Below are 21,088 nucleotides of genomic sequence, written 5' to 3'. Positions count from 1 at the left end.
GATCAGGTGGTTCACTTTGTCCTTGGATTTGTTGAAAGCTCGAACCACTACACAAAGTATACCTTTTAGTATACCTTTGTCTTTAACCCCAGGTAAAGGCCACATTTAAACCTGTGTTATGATGCCCTGCACTAGAGCTAAATTGTGGTGCCAAAAGTATACTTTGAAACAATGTGGTGGTATGGTGAATTGTTAAGCAACAGACAACCAAATCATAAATGCATGCATTAAATATTTTCGCTCTGTATACATTCACCGAAGCTTTCACACGTTGTTGTTTCAGTAGATATTTCAGAGACAGATTTTCTTTTGTCAACAATAAGAGTTGATTTAAATGCAAAATTTCCACAGATGGAAAGGCAGTTATCAAAACAAGTTGTATTAATTCCAAGTGTGTAAAGCCCAAACATCTATAGATTTCCTACAAAAATAATGTTACAATAACACTATGGGCAGCCAAGAAAAAATATTTAGGTTAAAGATCCATCATAATCCTCTCATCTCTTCAACATGATAGTGTTGTTTTGATAGCCATTGCTCCATTGGTTTAATCCAAATGGAACAAGACAAGGAACATATTTAATCCCAAAAATAACAAAAACAATTCCACCCAAGTACAATTTATGGAGGACCAGCTCTACCATATTTAAAAATAAATACAGAAATAAATAAATGCTCAATAAATAAATAAGCATACAATTAATTGCCCCAAAACATACAATAAACAAATAAATGTAGGTAGAAATTAAATTATACAGTGAGACATAAATGTATATATCTCTTTTAATTAGCTTCTTTATTTATTCATCTTTGTAATAATTACCTTATTTATTTATTGTTTGTTATAATCTTCAACTTTATTTATTAATTACTTATTTTTTAAAGTATTTATTTATGTGCATGTTATAATATTTTTGTCTGTTTTATTCTTCCTTTGTATTATTTTTACCCTATTTATTACTTCAATGATATTTATTTCTGCCTGTCGTTTTTACATTTCTGTATGCATTTCTGCCTCATTATGCAAATGAGGAGGGGCTGTGTCTTAAGGGGTCAACTTCTGCCCATTGGTTGGTTAGCATTTTACTGCATTGGTCGAATCTACATGGTTTTTCCCCGCCATAAAGCATTGTTTAGTGGCAGTAATGCAACTCATTGGATGCCAGCAGCCGTAAAATTCCAAAGAAGAAGAATAAGAATAAGAATAAGAATAGGAAGAAGAAGAAGAAGAAGAAGAAGAAGAAGAAGAAGAAGAAGAAGAAGAAGAAGAAGAAGAAGAAGAAGAAGAAGAAGAAGAAGAAGAAGAAGAAGAAGAAGAAGAAGAAGAAGAAGAAGAAGAAGAAGAAGAAGAAGAAGAAGAAGAAGAAGAATAGGAAGAATAGGAAGAAGAAGAAGAAGAAGAAGAAAAAGAAAAAGAAGAAAAAGAAGAAAAAGAAGAAGAAGAAGCATTGTTTTCAAACTCAGCAGGCAGACGTTCAGTGTCCGACCTCTTAAGGGAAGCTGCTAATAGACTGCTAGACCGCTTCCTCCAGATTCTGAAAAACTACATTGTCGACATCTGTGTCCATGTGTGCCGCTAACTGAAACACACGTTCTGTCAGAGCGTCCAAACGAAAAATAATAAAGTCAATACTAACGTTAGCATTGTTTTCAAAAACAGTTGCTAAATGCTTCAGCTCACTGACAACTTCATCGTAGGTAGCCATCTTTGTTGTGACTGTGGCCGGTGGGCGATATTTTTTTTCACAGGATGGTAGGGGAAGACTCATGAATATTCATTAGGGAACTCATCCCTGATTGGTCTGATGACCTACCCCTAACCCCGCCCCTAAACCTACCCGTCACTGGGGGTCTAATGACTTACCCCTAACCCCGCCCCTAAACCTACCCGTCACTGGGGTTAAGACCAATCAGGGATGAGTTCCCTAATGAATATTCATGAGTCTTCCCCTACCATCCTGTGAAAAAAAATATCGCGGCCGGCGGCATGTAGATTCGACCGATGCAGTAAAATGCTAACCAACCAATGGGCAGAAGTTGACCCCCTAAGACAGCCCCTCCTCATTTGCATAATGAGGCAGAAATGCATACAGAAATGTAAAAACGACAGGCAGAAATAAATAGCATTGAAGAAATAAATAGGGTAAAAAAATACAAAGGAAGAATAACACAGACAAAAATATTCTAACATACACATAAATATATAAGGTAATTATTACAAAGGTGAATAAATAAAGAAGCTTATTAAGAGATATATACATTTATGTCTCACTATATAATTTAATTTCTACCTACATTTATTTGTTTATTGTATTTTCAGGGGCGATTAATTGTATGCTTATTTATTTATTGAGCATTTATTTATTTCTGTATTTATTTTTAAATATGGTAGAGCTGGTCCTCCATAACAATTATATCTCAAAAACTGAGGGATCCAAAAACCATCTTGATTTTGCTGACAAAAAAAGGCATATGAAAAAAAAGGCCTAAGAAAAAAAAAGAACTCCATGAACTAATGGATATTGCCCACAGACTGTAAAAAAAAAAAGGAAAAAAAGATGGTTGTGTGTCTCCACTTTCTTCAAAAAATTAACTTAAATATACATCAGTGTGATAAAAACTATCCAATATGGCAGAAACCTTCTTTGGAAAAAAGATGTACTGGCCCATTATAGCTGGCTGTACTGCAGCCAGCTATAAGGGGGCGATCAAAATGTTTTGGCTAAGTGGCAACCTTCCTGTCTCTCTCTTGAAACCAACACTGAAGTGACTTAAACTGCAATTTATCGACAATGAAGTCAATCCAATATACCCCCCATGTTAAAATGCCCAACTTTACAGCAAAAAAAAAATGTGTTTACAGCCTGGTGCAAAAAGTGGTTTTGGTCTATAGCTAATTTTGCCCTTCATGACAACAGTGAAACAGAACTCTGTTAAAATTATATTAAGCCTTTAAGTTCTGAATAATTAAGGGCGTGATCACTTGAGTGACAGGTGGATTGCTGCTGCTGTCTCTACTAGCCGTTTGTCTGCTGTCTGTTAGCCGTCACGTCACCTCAGCTAATCCTGCCTTTTTGCACATTTTCGTTTATCCGGGAGTGACACACAATGACATGCTGCCAAGATGGTGAAGGCCGGCCCTGCCAACTTTTGGCTTCAAAAATGCTCTTCAGAAACCTACAGGTGACGTCACAGACACTATGTGCATATTTTTTTACAGTCTATGGTTTTGGCTTCACTTTTCAGGATGTGTGTGACATAGCGCTGCAGCCAAAATTGAATACTTCCCTACTATGTAGAATGCAAAAAACTGTATACATAGTATTCAAAAAATAGTAGGCGAAAAGTCCCCAGATGGCCTACCATTTCTGGTGAGATTCCGAAGTGCGCATTCGCTGGACACATTACTATCCCGTGAGGCCACAGGAGGGGATTTTTTTAAATGGAGGTGAAGCGACGCAGCTGATACTGGACGTGACGGTAACAACATGGCGGATATAGTACATCTGAATTTCATTCATACTACCCATAATCATTCTATACAGAGCGTGCTTTTTTAATGGTTGTAAAGTAAATTCAAATTTAAATGTAGTACCTACTCAGACAGTATGCGATTTTAGAGGCAGTGTTGGAATTGCCACTCACAACACCTTAACAAACGCATAGAAACACTCTTGTAACCACTTTGCAATGCCCTGGGAACCACCCAGATATGCTCGGTTACCACATAATAACAAGCTACTATGTAACATAGCAACAAGGAAAAAGTCACTTAGAAAACCTAATCAACCCTGGTAGCAACACTCTGGTAACCACCCAGATGCACACAGAAACCCCATAGCAACGTCCTAAGAGCCACAATCTAATAACAACCCGACAATGTCCTGGCAACCATTCAGAACCCTTTAGCAACGGCATAGCAATACCCTGGCAACCACCCACAACACCTTGGCATGGTGGCAATGACGATTTGGTAAAAAAAAATATATATATTACCTACAGTAGTAAGAATTAGAATTATCACATGCATGTATGAGGTATGAAAACAAACTACTTCTGTGTTCAGGAGTCCTTTTTCATTGCCAGGTAAAAACTATCTCCTTATGTCTTTCTCTCAGATTTACATTCACATATAAACTCACACACTTCTAAGATGCAGTATATATGCAAGATATATTATAATCCAGTTCCTGCATGAGGCCAGAGCTAAGCCCCTCCTCCTGTTTCTCCTACACCTACTTCAGCGCTTTCATTTCCCTTTATTCAAGTGCCATTAGCGCACTGCTGCTATTCCTGGCTCTGGACAGGCTGGAGCTTGGATCATACAGGCTTATGTGCTGCCAACCAGAGCAGAACTAAACTGTTTGTGCAGCCCCCCTCCCCACCATTAGCAGTGGCCCATCCCCCCGTCTGTGCTCCCTCTCAGCTCAGCTGCGCTCCATTGCTATACAGCGGACAGCGTTTTTATCTCAGACACACTCATGTTGACTTGTGCGAGTGGTGACACATTAATGCCATTTTAACAGATTACAGGAACATAATCGCTGGCTACATGTATTTATTGATGAGCATGAATCACAGCACTGTGGATTAGCATGATGATCAATGATATCCCCTCGTTCCATTTATGTACCAATATGCGGAGCAATATGGAAACAATATGAACATAGGGTGTTCCTTTGGTTCAAGTGGCCCTGCACAGCATTAGCAATGCCAAGGTCAAGAGTTAAATTTCCAAGGAGCATTACATATATTTTGAGGTTTCAGTAAGATTTCTTTTACTATTTTTGAAAGTAAAGTCTCATATGCTCATCAAGGCTACATTCATTTGATCAAAAATACAGTAAAACAGTAAAATTGTGAAGTATTATTACAATATAAAATAACTGTCTTCAGGATTCTTTAATGAATTTCAAAGGAACAGAATTTATTTGAAGTACAAATCTTTTGCGAATTAATAAATGTCTTTACTGTGACTTTTGATTAATTTAATGTGTCCTTGTTGAAAAGAGTATGAATTTATTTTTAAAAAAATGTATTGACTGCAATTAAATATATATTTAAATGTAAATGTTTTAAATAAAAAAATGAAATATAAATGACATTAAAACATAATATATACTGTATAGGCTATAGTTTTCTTTTTAATGCATTGCTAGACCATTTGAACCTATATTATTAATATAGCAACTAGATTCTATTTACACTAAGTGAAAACAGCATATTTTATTAGCAATAGATGCTATTGATGACAATTTTTTTTTTAAATTTGACATTTTGTGGCGATCTAATTCTTCAGTCAAGAAACAAATTCCTTCTGGATCTAGTTTAAAGAAAACAAAAGATGACAGATCAGCAAGGACAACATATGGTTCATATGAATCATAACAACCAATCAGAAACCTGTCAAATCCAGATGTCATATGAATCATAACAACCAATCAGAAACCTGTCAGATCCAGATGTCAGTCTCAATGGCAATGAAAACGGGCTGATACAGGCAGGCCAACTGTGCTTTTGTTGTGGCATCAAACCAAAGATACAAAGAGGTGACAACCGGAATGGACATCAAATATAAGAGAGACAGCGAGAGAAAGAGATGGTTATGACGCTCCTATACCGCAGCGCAGAGTCAGACTATAGTACAAATAAGACTTGAGTAGGAATAGAAGACGGTACACACTGCAAGCTAATCGTGGCACATGATACACAGACCATTTACTGAATAGACACTTGGCAGAACATCGGAGAGTGGAATCTCAATATTGGACTATAGGAATCTCAATATTGGACTGTAGGAATATTGCAGTCCAATTTCAACAATGCTACTATTAAGCAGAGCTGCATTCTGGCAAAATGTTGAGGAGGAATACGGGAAGAGCAAACCGAGGTGTAATTGCTGCAAAATGCCAACAGCACAGGCCATATGTACATTAAACCAAAAAATAAACAGTCATTTTTCCATATACAAATACCACAAAACAAATTAAACAGATATTTTCGTCCTGCGCGGTGCAGTCTGAATCTGATTGCCAGCAACGGCCCACGCAGCTAAACAGATGCCTATATTAACTCTCACTAAGTCACAGAATGACTGAGAAAACAATGAAGTCCATTGTTAGGTAATGCACTAAAGCTTCTAATGAAGGGTTCAGATAATTGGGAACAATGGGAATGAAGGTAATGAGACAATCATAGCACAATGGCATGTTTATCACTCTTTGTTTAGCTAAAGGGCATTCAGCCTTTCTATATGCAGGTTATAATAGTCAGATACTGAGGATGGTCAAATAAGTTCACTTCACATGTGCACATGCTTTGGTCTGCTATGGCAATAGTGGCCAGCTTTCTTTTCCAATTAGGAAGTGTAAATCAATAACAAAACCTTGCTAACAGCACTTCATTAATCCACCAGGAAGAAAATGTAAATCAAAATGGCAGTTTAGAGCTTTAAATATGTTTCCCAGTGTTCACATACTTGTAATAATAAGCTATTGACATATACAATGGCATTAGACTGAAGAATAAGATGACAAGTCCACAGAAAAGTCTTAAACTCTGGCTTATTTCTTATATTACTTTTTACTGAGACAAATCCATTAGTCCTCCATCAGGGACAAGGCATGAAGTGTACTTTTTTTATCTACTGCCTTCCCGGCATTTTTTTAATCATGCAGAATCTGCTGGAATATTTCTTGCAAAGAAATCAACACATGTTATTTCTGGTCTGTTGGCAATTCCATGGAAACTAGAACAATTCCTAGGAGCCATTTGCAAAGAATATGTTTTTTTTTCTGTATTACACTGCATTGCTTTCCCATTGTTTTTCTATAGTAAATACGCCCTAAACTGATGTCTTTAAATGCTGTGATCGCATCTTGCGTCTTTTTCAACACCTTGCACGACAAGGCATTCTACACTCAAATTAAAACACGTCTCAAGACCTCCCATTTTTTTCCAGTCCAATGTCCTGTATCTCACGTTTTTAAATGCAAAAGCACATTTCGGCATTTTCAACCATCACATTTTGTGATTTCACCAAGTTGATCTTTGTTGATCCTGGAATAACATTTCAATCAGATTTGAGGGACAAGTTTACAGTTTGTCAAGTTTAAGCTTATAACCAGGGTTAGGTGATTCTACATCAGTGTTATTCACCCATCATTTCCCTCTGATTTTAGGGAGAAGTTATAGGTAGGGAGAGGTTTGGGGGTAGAGATAGGACTAACGTTTTGGACAGGAATGTTGTTTCAGGATCAACCAAATATGTTGATCCAGGAACATGTCTTACTTGGCAAAATCACAGTGACCAGCATTTCATACATGCTATATTGAACCGAGAAAAATGGCAAATGGTACCAAGGTAATGGTAAGTAGCCCTCGTTCTTGATGGAATTTCTACAACAAATTTTGACCTTTGGCAGACCCTAAACTAAACTTAATAGCTCAGCTTCAAAATCAGAAAAAAACTGGCTTCAATATTTGGATAACTTAGAGTAGTGATAAATAATGCAATGACTATTCCCCTGTTCTCTCAAAGCACTCAATCAAGTAGGCCTTATTTCTCACTGTCAACAGTGCAAGTTGTTTGTATGAGATGTAGTTTTACTAGATTAGCTGTAGTTGGGAAAATGGAGACACTAACCTCTTCGTGCAGAGAATGGTCCAAGAGAAGACAATGACATGGGATAGGCGATGGAGAACTTGGAACTGCTTTCCGTCCCCTTTACCCCTTGCCTCCACACCAGTGAACCGCTGGCCTACTTTCACAGCTTCCATTTTTAATGAGTTCCTCCAACACCCGCACCAGAGCTCACCAATCAACAACCTGTCACATCCACAGGAAACCCACGTGAAAGGAACACAGAGTAATTGTAATAAATATTGAAAGACTATTGGTTTAGTGGCCTCCAGACATGCCAACAGCTGGTTCCCAGCTCCAGATCCTTATGAAATTTATGGAAATGCCATCAGAGAACAGTGTGTTATCTGGATAAGTATACAGTGTATTTTATTAAGCAATACGGTTGACCTTAAGTGCTCCAGATGTGTGGAATAAAGTCAGTCTATCACTTTGTTTTTCTGATCTTCCTACAAGGAAGAGTCTTGAGAAATAACCAAAAACAGATTTACACCAATGCAACTGATAGCAAGAGGGTAGTTCAAGACAAATGAGGCCATAAGAAACATGGTGAATTAACAGGCCACACTAAAACAAATTACATCTCACTTACCTTCACACATGTGTTCAACCTCTTGCTGGAAGCTAGGCATTGGATCCAACTCCTTTTCTGCAGGCAAGCTGGAGGTCACACCTGTGCTAATAATGCGTCAACGCACAGAACTTCAGGGCTAAGGAACCTCTCCAGGAAAACCTTACACAGCCCCACAATCTTCTTTAGATGAGAGGGTGTCATGTTCTCGCTCTAACCCATCAAAAATAAAAGAAATTCGTTTTTCTGGGAGGGGCTTGACGTGTTCACAGAGCATGACTAAGGTGTTGAGTTGCGAAAATAAACTACAGTACAATGAGTCATAAACAAAAATAGACCATCAAAAGCTTATCAATGTCTGGTGTTTTAAACCATTTGAATTACAAGCAAAACTAAGGGTTCTTTATTGTAAATGTATTGTTTCATCTGGCCATCCGACTCAAGCAACTGAGATACATGGCTTTGGAAGGAAAGGACAGAAATCACTTGTATTGTGCATGAGACTTTACTATTGCAAAAAAAAAAAAAAAAAGTGGTAGTAAAACTCCTAAAACTCTGAGCAGAGTGAGCTAATCAAGTTCTTACTAGGCATACTATATCAGGGGTATCTAAGGCTACGTCCAAAAGCTAAAAAGATGCCGCCTTCGGAGGATGCATTCCAAGGTAGGAAAGCATCAAGGGCACGCAACAAATCCAATGTTAGCTTCACTTTCTGTCTCCTGAGATACCTTCATCTGATCGATTTTTGAAGGCAGCATAGATGTATCGCTGCCTATAATGTCTCAAAATCTTGTGCGTTTCATTCTGCGGCAGTTAACCAAGATGGCGTCTGAAAGTTGATATTGGTGGTCAGTTTATTATTTCTAGAGAGAAATTATTATTATAGTAATTAAATATTTTCTTAGTTATCACCAAAGCTCACTCAATTTTTTTGTAGATCACTTAACCGTTGCACTGCTCCAGATTCCAGTCTGAAATCAGTTTCATGAGGTTCCTTTTATTCCTTTTGTGCAAACGCTGCCTGTGCTGTCATTGCCTGATAGGGCAGCGAGGCAACAATCCAGCAACAAGCCAACCTTAGTCGAAAAAAACGTAATGCCTGCTAACGCTGCGGTTTAAGCAGAGAAGGAGAAAGTTATGTTTTTTTCCAATGGTAGAACCACGGACTCCCGTATCTCCGAATAATAAGACCATCTCTGGTTTAGCTCCCACTTGCCTCAAGATAGCTGTCTGGAAGTTTCTAGCAATTTTTAGTAAGACCTTTAATAGATAGTTCAGGTGTGTTGAATTGGGGATGGAGCTAAACTCTGCAGGACAGTGGCCCTCCAGAAGCAGGTTTAGACAGCCCTGTTCTAGTTCAATCGTTCAAATGTTTTTTTTGGGGGGGTTGGGGCTGTTATATTAGTTTTTGGTTAAAATAAAGTCTGAGGTAAACACAAACTCAAGATATTTTCATTTTATTCTATACGCCACATGTAATTTTTAAAAAACTTTTACTTGTCTTAAAAAGGCTACTAACATGGTTGAATGGGACTACATCACATGGCCAGATATGTTTTGCCATTCAACCAACATTACCAAATGGGTTACAAATTTACCTTAAACTCCAAAATTTTCCAATGACCGTCAACTTTGTTGAGTAGCATTAAGAAATCCCACGAATGCTCCAGAGCTAGTGCCTAAGAGAGTCTTAGGCTGTAGAATCTGATGTTTAGTAAAACGAATAAAACAACTAATTAGCACACTTTCATGCAAGCAATAATTGGTTCCCTAAGTGCTCCATTAAACTACTAGACAATGATGGTTGGTGGAGTGAATTATTTACAGCCTATGGCTGCTAAATGTAAGGTTGCTGGTTCAAATCTGCAAAGATTGAACCATAAGTCATTACATTTACATTTAGCTGATGCTTTTATCCAAAGCGACTTACAATTGCTATATTTCAGAGGTCGCATGCCTCTGGAGCAATTAGGGGTTAAGTGTCTTGCTCAGGGACACATTGGTGTCTCACAGTGGATTCGAACCCAGGTCTCCACAACAAAGGCATGTGTCTTATCCACTGCGCCATCACCACCCATATAGAATCTGCAATCCCAGAACATGCAAAAAGTTCCACAGATTTAGCAGGAAGCCAAATGCCCATGGTGCAAACACAGAAGGTGCCTAATAAAGAGGTTGTTGGCAGCCTGGTGGCACAGTCCCACTTTTCTCCTTTCAATCTGACAGGCTAAGGATTTATGCTTGCTTCTCTGATTCAGCGAATAAATCTGCTCAAGTCTGTCAGAATGGAGCTGAGATCAAGACCATCCAGAGTAGAGACTCGAATGTGAACTCGATGACCCTCAAGGTGCATATTTAAGGTCATGCATATTGGAACTCAACACAAAGAATGCTGATTAAGGGGTAATTAATTTTGCATAACAATTACAGTCACAGCTCTGTGTGACTAGAGAGGGCAGCTACCATCTCAGACGGTAATTCTCCCGGTAATGGAGTCTCCGCCGTTAAATTTGCCGGAGCCCTTGCTTCAACATTCATTCTTTAAAGCACAAAACAGCCCCTCCTCTTCAGCTACTCTTCATGCAGAACCATGAGACCTGTTACCATGGAAATGTCCTCAGAGATAGTGCGGGTCCACAAACATGAAATGCTTAAATGCCTCCATCAAGCACGTATCGAACTGAAACGATTGTGCTTGGAATACAAGGGAAGTATCCTTTATATTAGATTGAGAACACACAGGCGCCAACCATTTCTGGCAGCCGAAGAGATGGAGCCATCTGTACATCACACACAGGCTGTCAATGTTTGTTGTTTTAATTCAAAGTCTTTACAATTGGGGGGTTTTGCAGTTCCACGGAGTAACGCAAAGCAATCAATTTGAAATTCAGAAGACATTGAAGAACGTACCGTACATTTAGCCTTCTGTACTAGCTGTAACTGTAAACCAGGCATGTTTGATCAAAATCTGGAGATGCATTCGGTGCATTCAAGGTATACAGCATTCATGTTTCCTGGGAATCAACCCTCATAAACTTCCAGGAACAAATCATACCATTATTTGAACATACACGTGACTAGCCGAAAATGGGCTTTGCAAAGCTGTCCTCTTTCCTTCCGTGCAGCAACACCGCCTGTGGCATTAAGCAGAGCACCCTCTTTTTTTATTCACACATCTCTGGATCTGCCACCATGGTTACGGAGGTGAAGGATGAAGACCGATGGAAGAACACACAAGCAAGAAGAGGTGAGGGACAGAGGCGGAGAAAGAGAAGAAAAGAACCAGGGCGGAAAATGGAGTCATAGAAGAAGTGGAAAGTGCTAAAAAACTGGGGAAACGAAATTGGTTGAAAAGAGGGAGATGATGAGAGAGAAATGAAGTGACAAGTTCCCTTGAGCGGCTGTGGAGTGACCTCATCGTTTCATCTGTGATGACAGGGCTACTGCAGCTCAAGAAAATACGTGTTAATTTTGAAACATCTGAATGAGTGGTCGACCAATATGGGATTAAAATGTTATCCAGAAAGCTCGGGGGTTTATATACATACTACAATTTAAAGCCATCATGATATTTGACCTGATTTACTTCATTAATGCACATTTATGATCCGATTGTCTACCATTATTACAAAGAAATAGCTAATTTAAACCAAAATACCTCAGATTATTTGCCTTTTCTGTAGACGTGTCAAAATCCCTTTTACATTTCAGACCATAATGATCAGTTTACACAATCCAATGCTTTTTCTGGTGGATAAAAATAAGTAATATTTCCTTACTGAATGACCTTAAAATACATCAGAAATGAAATGAGAACAATGCTTCATTTTGACTTTAGTAAATAAGGTCTCCACTGCTTTACTGCATTTAAACATTTCATACAATCAGTGGTTAAATTGGTCCGGGGCGATCCGGGGCTTGTTTGTGCCCTGATGTGCCTGTTATGTCACATAAAATTTGATGAAAGTGATGCTTTTAAAAACATATTTCTGTCAATAAATGAAAGATTTTTGAAATGGCATGTCTATTTTGTCTCGGCAGAGCTGAGATGAGAACAATCGGAACACGGCAGGATTCTTGTTCAGCTGCTTAGCTCGGTGGTTAATGGAAATTAAATCAACCATTTATTCTCCAACTTTCACAGATAAATTGAAATGAGTGGAACATGTCCACCCAAGAAGAGGAAACTGACTTATTTCTTCAAACGGTGGGCTGATATTCCAGACATTTTAACATAGCTAGATCTGTAACATGTTGGCAGTGGAGATGGGACGGTATGAAAATGACCAAAATGATTACAGTTTTCGGTATTATCGCGGTATTTTTAAAAGCGTGTTCAAAATGTTCAGAAAGCACGGACAGCCTGTCAGTGACAGGCCTACACAAGCTGAAATAGTTTCAAAAGGTGTAACAGTATTTAAAATATAACAAAAATATAGGTAATATGCTTGTAAAAACTATTGAAAACTGTCTGAAACACTGAAAGAACTTGAACCAGAGATGTCTGACTGAAATCCAGGAAGATTTATTTACAACTCCAACGTAAAGTCAACTATGAAGTTGTATTTGATGTTACATGTGAAGTTGGATGTGGTTCTAAAATAGAAGCAAATAATAATGCACATTAATAAGCATCTGAATTACGATGAAAATTGTATGGGTCACTATGATAACAAGGTAATAGAATGTGTAATCAAGTGATGACTGATTAACAGTAATGTAAATACTAAATGTCCTAATACCTGTTGATACTACAACAATGCATAGTATATGCTCTTAACCTCACAGCTTTTCACATATCATGTAATACTCAATTTCTCAATTTCATTGCACAAAACTCTCCAGAAATCCCAATTTAACCCCTGCCTACAATATTTCCCTTATTAAAATATTACTATATTACTAAACAGACAGAAAATGATCATCAGTGGCTAAAAGACGCTACTCTGAAAAGCTGAAAAATCAGTTCTTAGCCAACGACCCGGCGTTAGTCTGGACAGGCCTGAGGAACATCAAGTTCAAGACACCACCCTCACGATCTTTAGAGAATCAACAACTGGCTGAGGATCTGAACGTGTTTTATTTGCCCAGTCTCACATCCGCTCTAATCTACACTTCACACATACACCAACACCTCCAGCAATTCAACCTGCGCTTAAGGTCTACACGGAGGATGTGAACAGTTTCAAAAAACAAGACCAGGAAAGCTTCAGGCCAGACAGTGTTTCACCTGCTTAAAAGTCTGCGCCGACCAACTGGTCCCAATTTTCATACAAATCTTGAAAAAAAGATCACTGGAACAGTGTGAAGTTCACCGTTGCTTCAAATGCTCCACTATCATTCCGGGCCCCCAAAAAAGCCAAAATCACTGGACTCAATCACAGACCTGTCGCTCTCACATCAGTGGTCATGAAGTCATTTGAGAGACTTGTGTTGGCCCACCTGAAGGACATCACTGGACCCTTGCGGGATCCTCTTCAGTTTGCCTACAGAGCAAACAGGTCTGTGGATAATGCAGTCAATATGGGACCGCATTATATCCTGCAACATCTTGACCGAACTGGGTATTATGCTAGGATCAGACCAGATCTTCTTCTCCCACCCCAATCGGTCAGTGGATCACCAGCTTTGATAGATAGGCAGTCGCTTGTGAGACTGGGGAAACTCACATCCAAGTCTCTCTATCAGCACAGTGGAAGCAGTGGAGTCATTCAGGTTCCTGGGCCCCACCATCTCTCAGGACCTGAAGTGGGACAATCCCATTGACTCCCAGCAGAACTCTTAAGCATATGAGGAAGTTCAACCTGCCACACGAGATGCTGACACAGTTCAACTCAGCCGTAATGGAGTCTGTCATGTGTTAATCTTTAACTGTTTGGTTCAGCCACCAAATCAGACATCAGGAGACTACAACGGACAGTGGAGAGGATTATTGGTGCCCCCCCTATCCACCACCTGTTCTTTTCCAGAGTGAGGAAAAGGGCAGGTAAAATCATCAAAGACTTCACTCTCCCCGACCACAAATTATTTGAACTGCTGCCGTCCGGACGGTGCCTCAGATCACTAGGCACAAGAACATCTCGGCACAGGAACAGTTTCTTCCCACAGGCTATTTCCCTCTTGAACAGATAAATGCCTTCCAAGTGCAATATCCACTTTTTTGTGCAATATCCTTGTAAATTCATTTAGTCCTATTTTTTCATATTATTATTCACGTTACTGTCAATGTTCCTTATCTGTAAATGTTCCATCCTGACTAAACCTGTCTTTTTACATGTTATTCTTAAATGTGTCTTGTTATAGATGTCTGTACTGGAAACTTTCATTCCAAGGTAAATTCCTTGTGTGTTCAAGCACACTTGGCAATAAAGGTCCTGCTGATTCTGAAAAATTTGCAATAAGTTGTGATCAGTAAGATTTTATAAAAGAAATTCTTTTTTTTTTTTAGCTAAAACAATTTAAGGGCATGTTTAGAAAACAAGTTTTTCCTTTGCGCTTTTAAGTGTATAGTGGACAACATTGTCAAAACGATCCCCGTTCACATGGATCTACGGAAATAACTATAAAGTACAAAGCTGTATTATACATGCCAGGCCAGTAGTTGGTGGTTACTTTTTAAAGAAACACTATATGCCTGTAGATCGAACACTAATACATAATACGCATGTGCATGAGATGACTGCTTTCACAAATTAGCGTTTTTGTAGTTTACACCGATACGTTAAAAGTATTGTTTTCAAAAATTACTGTCGTGTAAATGAATGGCCCAAACACATAAAAAGTTATCCATTTTTAGTTGAAAATGGTGTAAATGGCCCATAAATTTATCAATTGAAGTAAAGACAGCCCAATCTCAGGGCAATTCGTACGAATTTTATGAGGTGGCTAATTTGTACGAATTCATATCACCTCACTCGTAAAAATTAGTATGATTTTTGCTAAATCGAACATATTTTACGAGTTGCCCAATTCGAATGAATTTGTACGAACGACCTACCCCTGACCCCGCCCCTAAACCTACCCATCACGTGGGTTTAGACAAATCGTACAAATTCGTACGAATTAGCCACTTTTTAATCACTCGTACAAATTCGTACGAATTGGTCGTGAGATAGCGTTGGTAAAGACACACTTTAATTGTTATAAAGCTTTCAATTAAAACATTTTGTTTTTTTGAACTTTCTATTTATCAGAGAATCCAGAGAAATATGTGTCAGTTTTAACAAAAAATATGAAGCAGCACAACAGTTTTCAACATTGATAAAAAATAAAAAAAATAAAAAATAAAGTTTGAGCACCAAATCAGCATATTATTTCTGAAGTTTCATGGGACACTGAAGACTGGAGTAATGGAGTAATGAAAATTCAGCTTTGTCATCATAGGAAAAAATTACATCTTAAAATATATTAAAAAGAAAAGTTTAAATTGTAATAATATTCCACAGTATTACTTTTTATTGTATTTTTGAACAAATAAATAAAGTTTTGGTGCAGCATAAGAGACTTTTTTCAGGGAACCAAGCAAAAACACTAAGCATTTCTCTGGTAACAAGCCAGCAAGCTTGGCTGATGCCGATAATCTCAGTGGTCAGATATTGTTAAATCAGTCTATCAGCAATCTGACCTAACACTTACAAGCTTACATTATTTTCTTATTCAGGCAGTATGAAAGAAATGAAAGTGAAAACTAGCGAAGGAGCCACACCGTGTCTCAATAAATAGAGTAATCTGTGCCCTGTGCTCATCTTTACCAAAGCGTAACGGCTCTCAAAGAGGGGCGTTTAGGTATACCTCAAGCACAATTATATGACCTGGGCCTCATCTGGTATCATTATACCAAACATAAATAACTGCTGTAAATGTTCCACATGGAGGCAGTTGATGTGTCCAAAGTCAAACACCAAGGTGACAAAATCCAATCTATACGAGGAAACATCTTAAATGATCACCTTTTCATTTAGAAATGTGATCATGTCAGATAGAAGCATGTACTGTATGACAACACTTGTATTATTGTGCTAAACTGTTATGTAACTGCAAACAGGCAACAATTAGTCTAATGAATTATACTTGACAGATTTTAAAAATATAACCATTAAAGCTATCTCATGTTGCCATTTCTGCAGTTTTACAAAAAGTTACACTAAATTTAGTCATTGTGCATTTTCCCTTTCCTTTGGGGCAAGACAACTAATGCACAGCCTCAAGTGGGTAGTTATTTTAAAGTGGCAATCTTTAAAAAAACGTTATGATTTATATTTTTTTTAAAAATGAAATAAAACCACACAGCCATCTTATCAGGCACAGTCTAACACGTTACAGCTCTCCACATGCCGGACTATACGGGTTAGAGATTACATTACATGAGGTTGTTATAATTCCTGCATGTTTTCCCTCACAAAGCAGGATTTACCAAAGTGCATTTAGAGCAAATGATGAGCAATTGTATAAACCCACTACTGAACCAATCATGAGGATCGAAAATCTGCTTGAAAATAGAACATTTCAATTAATGCATTTAATAGCTGTATTACAGTAATTAGAATTAATAAGAATTAAGCCATGAACACAATCCCAATGCAAAAAATATAAATAGCCCTAAAAATACTTTATAAATGCAATATTTTCCCCCCTTGATTTCAGGATCAAAAGCCTGTTTTTGTAAGATTCATACATTCTTAATAATCAAACTCCTAGAAACCTATACATCATAACCAAAATCGCTAGAACTGAAACAAAGCAGTCTTACAAAAACAAAAACCCACTTTATTTAGACAGTGTTCAGGTCTCAGTATCAATGTGCCGGGTAAAAATGAAAAGAGAAAGCTACAAACTTCCAAGAACAGCGATAACTGAGTCTACACAACCTTTATTTTCTTAAAAATACATTACCATAAAATAAAAAGCAATAAAAGATATATATGGGGATAAGGAGGGCAGGGTTTCGCCCCATTTTCCTGTGATATACAGCCTGAAAATTTTTGGAAGAGGAAACGCATGTATCGGCGTGTATGAGTGTGTGTGTGTGTGTTTGTGTAGTGTAGCGGGGCGGGCCATGTTGAAGTGAGGGCTTGGTTCACCTGAGGAGGAGGAGGACGACAGCCTCCACACAGCAGTAATGCAGCAGTCACATGGGCGCACGCAAAGAAAAAAAGAGAGAACAGCCAAAACAGAAAGAGGGAAGGAGAGAAGAGGTAGTAAAGTGAGAGAGGTAGAGCGAGGCAGGGCAGCTACTCTGTCAGCACCTAAGGGAGGAGCACAAAAGGCCAGCTACACCTAAGATAAGCAAAGTTCCTCCATCACTTCAGTGTGATACCATATATACACCTCCATTAGCAATCTCAGAGAGAACACAAACGGAGGTTTTGTGTGTTTGTGTGTTTCTATATTTGCACAGTATTTGAAGCAAAAAAAGGCTTAATGCAAGTGTGGGTACATCTCTAAAAACAGCAGTTTGGTGTGCTCTCGTTCGGCGGTACAGTTCTCGGGGGCACGTTTTGACCAGTGGAGCACTCGGTCGGTGTGAGTTACGATCTCCGTTTGAGACTGTGCCACAGTGTGACTGACCAAGCAGAGCACCATAAAGTAAGTCTGCTTTACACTGTGCACAGATTAAATACAATTTCACCGGCGAGGTAGATTATCAACTAGATGAATATGTAAATATTAAAAGGAAGCTCAAGGAAGCCACCGGGAAACCTGCTTAAATGGATACGTGTAAGGCAGTGGAAAGGTTATCTGCGCGCCACAGGACTCCAGGTCTGTGGAGGAGACGGCTCGTAGCTACAGTGTTATTAGATCTTGGAGCATTAGCTTACGTGGATTAGCACAATATACACATATGATTCTATTGGTCACATTATAGGGAGGAGCCGGAACACCAGCAGCGATGTTCCTCAAACGTAGGAGCCTGCAGCACTCTCTCTAAAACAAACACAGAGGAGAGAAAAAGAACAGAAGCCAGTGCTATTACTAGCCAAGAGACGCCAAAACGACTGCACTCTTGACTTTGTGCCCTGAGCGTGTGAATGTTTAAAGGTGAGGCGGCGAGTGCTCAGCTCGATCAAGGGAAAGAGAGGATTTAGAGATGACCCACCCATCAGCAAGGCAAATCTACAGAGGGCGACGACAGCAGGTCTGCGGGTATCCCAGATTAATCTGGAGTTAAATTGAATGCGCATGTGTATCTGCGTGTGGATGTGTACATGTGTGCGGGAACGGGGGGAATATTTAGTTTTCAGCAGCACGAGGAGGGGGCGCAGATACAGAAGGTCCCACAGGGCCAGGGGGCATCCCTTCAGGCTGTGCAGTTGGAGGAGGAGGACCTGGGTCTAGAAGGAAAAAAATAATGCTGTTTCAAAATCGCAGCCCGAACAAAAAATATTTATAGCCCAGGACAAATGTGCCATACAGAGTAACAATAGGACTTGAACTAGTGACGCATTTTACTCACACATGCCATTCGGTGGTCCCGGGTGTCGAGGTCCCATCATGGGAGGCATGCCACTTTGTGGGGGTCCAACTGGGGGAGGTCCAGGCATCATTCGACCTGGAATAGATTGACCTGGCATGGGCTGGCCTGGTCCAACCATTGGTCCTGTATGAAGCAACAAAAGACACTTGAAGAGACGGAGGCTTATTGATGTTGTACAAAATTGCTTTGAGAATAACTAGGGTGGTGTGATTAACTGAATTTTAGTTGATTAATTGAGATAAAACTACTAAACCTTCATTAAAAGCCCAAATTTAGCATCCAAATCAGTCAAACATGTTATGTGACTTATGTAAATTGCCATCTACTGGGCATTAAGTTGCAAAAAAGAATTTGCGTTGTTCCCCAGGATGATTTGTGCACATGTTCAGGACAGAATTGGCATTGAGAACTGTGAAATTTCACTGATATCGAAAATGTATATTATTACACAGCCATATTTCCTGCTAAATACTAGAGATTACATGATTACATTATAAATCAGAAGATGAGGGTGAGTTCTGACCTGTCTGAGGGGCATGGTGGGGACCGATGGCATGGTGCATGGGAGGATATACAGGGCCAGGGTGCCCGGGAAGCCCTGGGTGTCCAGGGTGCATGCCTGGAGGTGGGCCATGTGGAGGAGGTCCATGATGTCCTCCTGTATTCTGCTGTGCGGCTGCCTGCTGCTCCATCTGCTGACGAGCCTTCATCTCTGCATACTTCAGCTGCTCCATGTGGAACGCCTGTCGCTCTGTCAAAAGCTGCTGCCTCTGGAGCTCCAGCTAAAAAAAAAGAAAGAAGAACTCCTGTAAAATCAGCCCCTAGATGATGGCACATGAGGGAAAGTTTAAATTGATTTCTGAGGGTTTACTCACACGGCACACAATTTCAATTTGTTTTTCAGATCAAATCATTAGAATGAAATTCCCAATCTGATCTATTTGTTTGAGCAGTGTAGCTAACATCTGGTTGTTTGATATAAATGGGAGCATAATAGAGATGCACCGACTGATCGGCTGGTGACCGGAATTGGACGATTTTCACGTGATCGGCCATGACCGGCGACCGGCCGGTCAATCTAACATATGCCGGTTTTATGCCGGTCAAATGCACTCCGGCGCCGCATGATTAACATCGCACAACAACATCAGCACCACACGTGCACACGGAACGCACATGTATGGAACCTTGTGAATTACGGCCGTTTCATACCGCAAGCGTGAGCAGCGGGTATTTTTTTTGTCTGGTGTGTTTTAATAAGAACTGGAATAGGCTATGTCAGAAAAGAAAATGAATTTTCTTTTTGAAATGAACATTTTTTTAGTTGGATATTGGATGTGAAAAGAAGGATATGGTTCTTCCATAACACTGCACTTTAGATGTGTGTAAATGTCCCACACCTGGAGTAATTTATATAGTTCTATTTTATAGCGATTACTGTTCAAAAAATGTTCTACTAAAGAAAAGAGAGAAAATAAATATTTGTGTGTGCTGTAAAGTGGTTAGAAAAAATGAAATCGGTATTGGCAGGTCAAACTCAAAGAAAAATAGGAAATCGGAATCGGCCAAGAAAATTGTAATCGGTGCATCTCTAGAGCATAATGTCAAAAAAAAAAAAAAAGAATAGAAAGCTACTGATGTAGAACAGGGGTCTAAAACTCAGTTCCAGGAGGGCCACAGCCATGCAGAGTTTAGTTCCAACCCTGCAGTTTTCAAATGAGCCTGAAGGACTAGATTAGCTGGATCAGGTGCATTTAATTAGGATTGAAGCTAAACTCTGCAGGGCTGTGGCCCTCCCGGAACAGAGCTTGCATAGGCAAAAGTCACCAACATTATTTTGAATGGTATATAATGTAAATTTATGAACGCTACAAGGAATTATAGTACCACTGGACAGGGCTTTATAAAGACACATTCTTCATGCACTATTTACAGCAGCTAAATTGGGTTACTATCTTCAGCTACATCTGCTAAAGCATTTCGCAGAGCTCTTTAAGTCCCTTGTGGAGAGTGCCTCTGGTGTGCACACACAAGACTAAGATAAAAAAAGAACAATGCACAGCAAAATTCAGAGGATGCGTGAACTATGCAAATTGGTAGTTGTAAATATATTTCCCAGAATGCTCTGTCTTTTCCAACACAAAACAAAAATAATGTGTAAAAGGGAGTATAAATCACAGCCTCATAGTACAACTAATTAAAAGGTTCTGCAACACTGCTTCATATGGGGGGGGGGGGAAGTTACAAATGTACTGACTATATTTAGCAGAAGACTGAATTGTAACAAAGCGTCAGTCATTTTTTAAATGTTGCAGATAGACAAGCAGATGTAAAAAAAAAAAAAAAAGCTAATTCAACCATAATGTATATAGTTTTTAATACAGTGAATTTTAAGGAGAAC

At 39.1% G+C, this 21,088-nt stretch overlaps 2 protein-coding genes across 3 annotated transcripts in view; both read right to left on the bottom strand.

The window, feature by feature from the left end:
• cspg5a (chondroitin sulfate proteoglycan 5a) overlaps positions 1-10,007 on the bottom strand; it is a 46,984-nt gene extending 36,977 nt beyond the window's left edge. Inside the window, exon 1 of one of the 2 annotated variants that reach the window (XM_077214873.1) lies at positions 7,646-10,007. In XM_077214873.1, coding sequence (XP_077070988.1) covers positions 7,646-7,685 — 40 coding nt within the window. In that variant the 5' untranslated portion in view covers positions 7,686-10,007. The remainder of the gene's footprint in view (positions 1-7,645) is intronic. The other variant, XM_077214869.1, reaches the window with a different exon arrangement.
• A 6,951-nt stretch (positions 10,008-16,958) lies between these two features.
• smarcc1a (SWI/SNF related BAF chromatin remodeling complex subunit C1a) overlaps positions 16,959-21,088 on the bottom strand; it is a 28,149-nt gene continuing 24,019 nt past the window's right edge. Inside the window, exons 26-28 of the mRNA XM_077214841.1 lie at positions 19,211-19,469; positions 18,667-18,810; positions 16,959-18,544 (exon numbers count right to left, since the gene is read on the bottom strand). Of these exons, the coding sequence (XP_077070956.1) occupies positions 18,444-18,544; positions 18,667-18,810; positions 19,211-19,469 (504 nt within the window). The 3' untranslated portion in view covers positions 16,959-18,443. The remainder of the gene's footprint in view (positions 18,545-18,666; positions 18,811-19,210; positions 19,470-21,088) is intronic.

Source organism: Siphateles boraxobius, unplaced genomic scaffold (genome assembly GCF_051911475.1).
Source record: "Siphateles boraxobius isolate OS27281-9 unplaced genomic scaffold, OSU_SipBor_1 68, whole genome shotgun sequence".
In the NCBI taxonomy this organism is placed as follows: Eukaryota; Metazoa; Chordata; class Actinopteri; order Cypriniformes; family Leuciscidae; genus Siphateles; species Siphateles boraxobius.
This window is presented reverse-complemented; position numbering and strand designations above follow the sequence as displayed.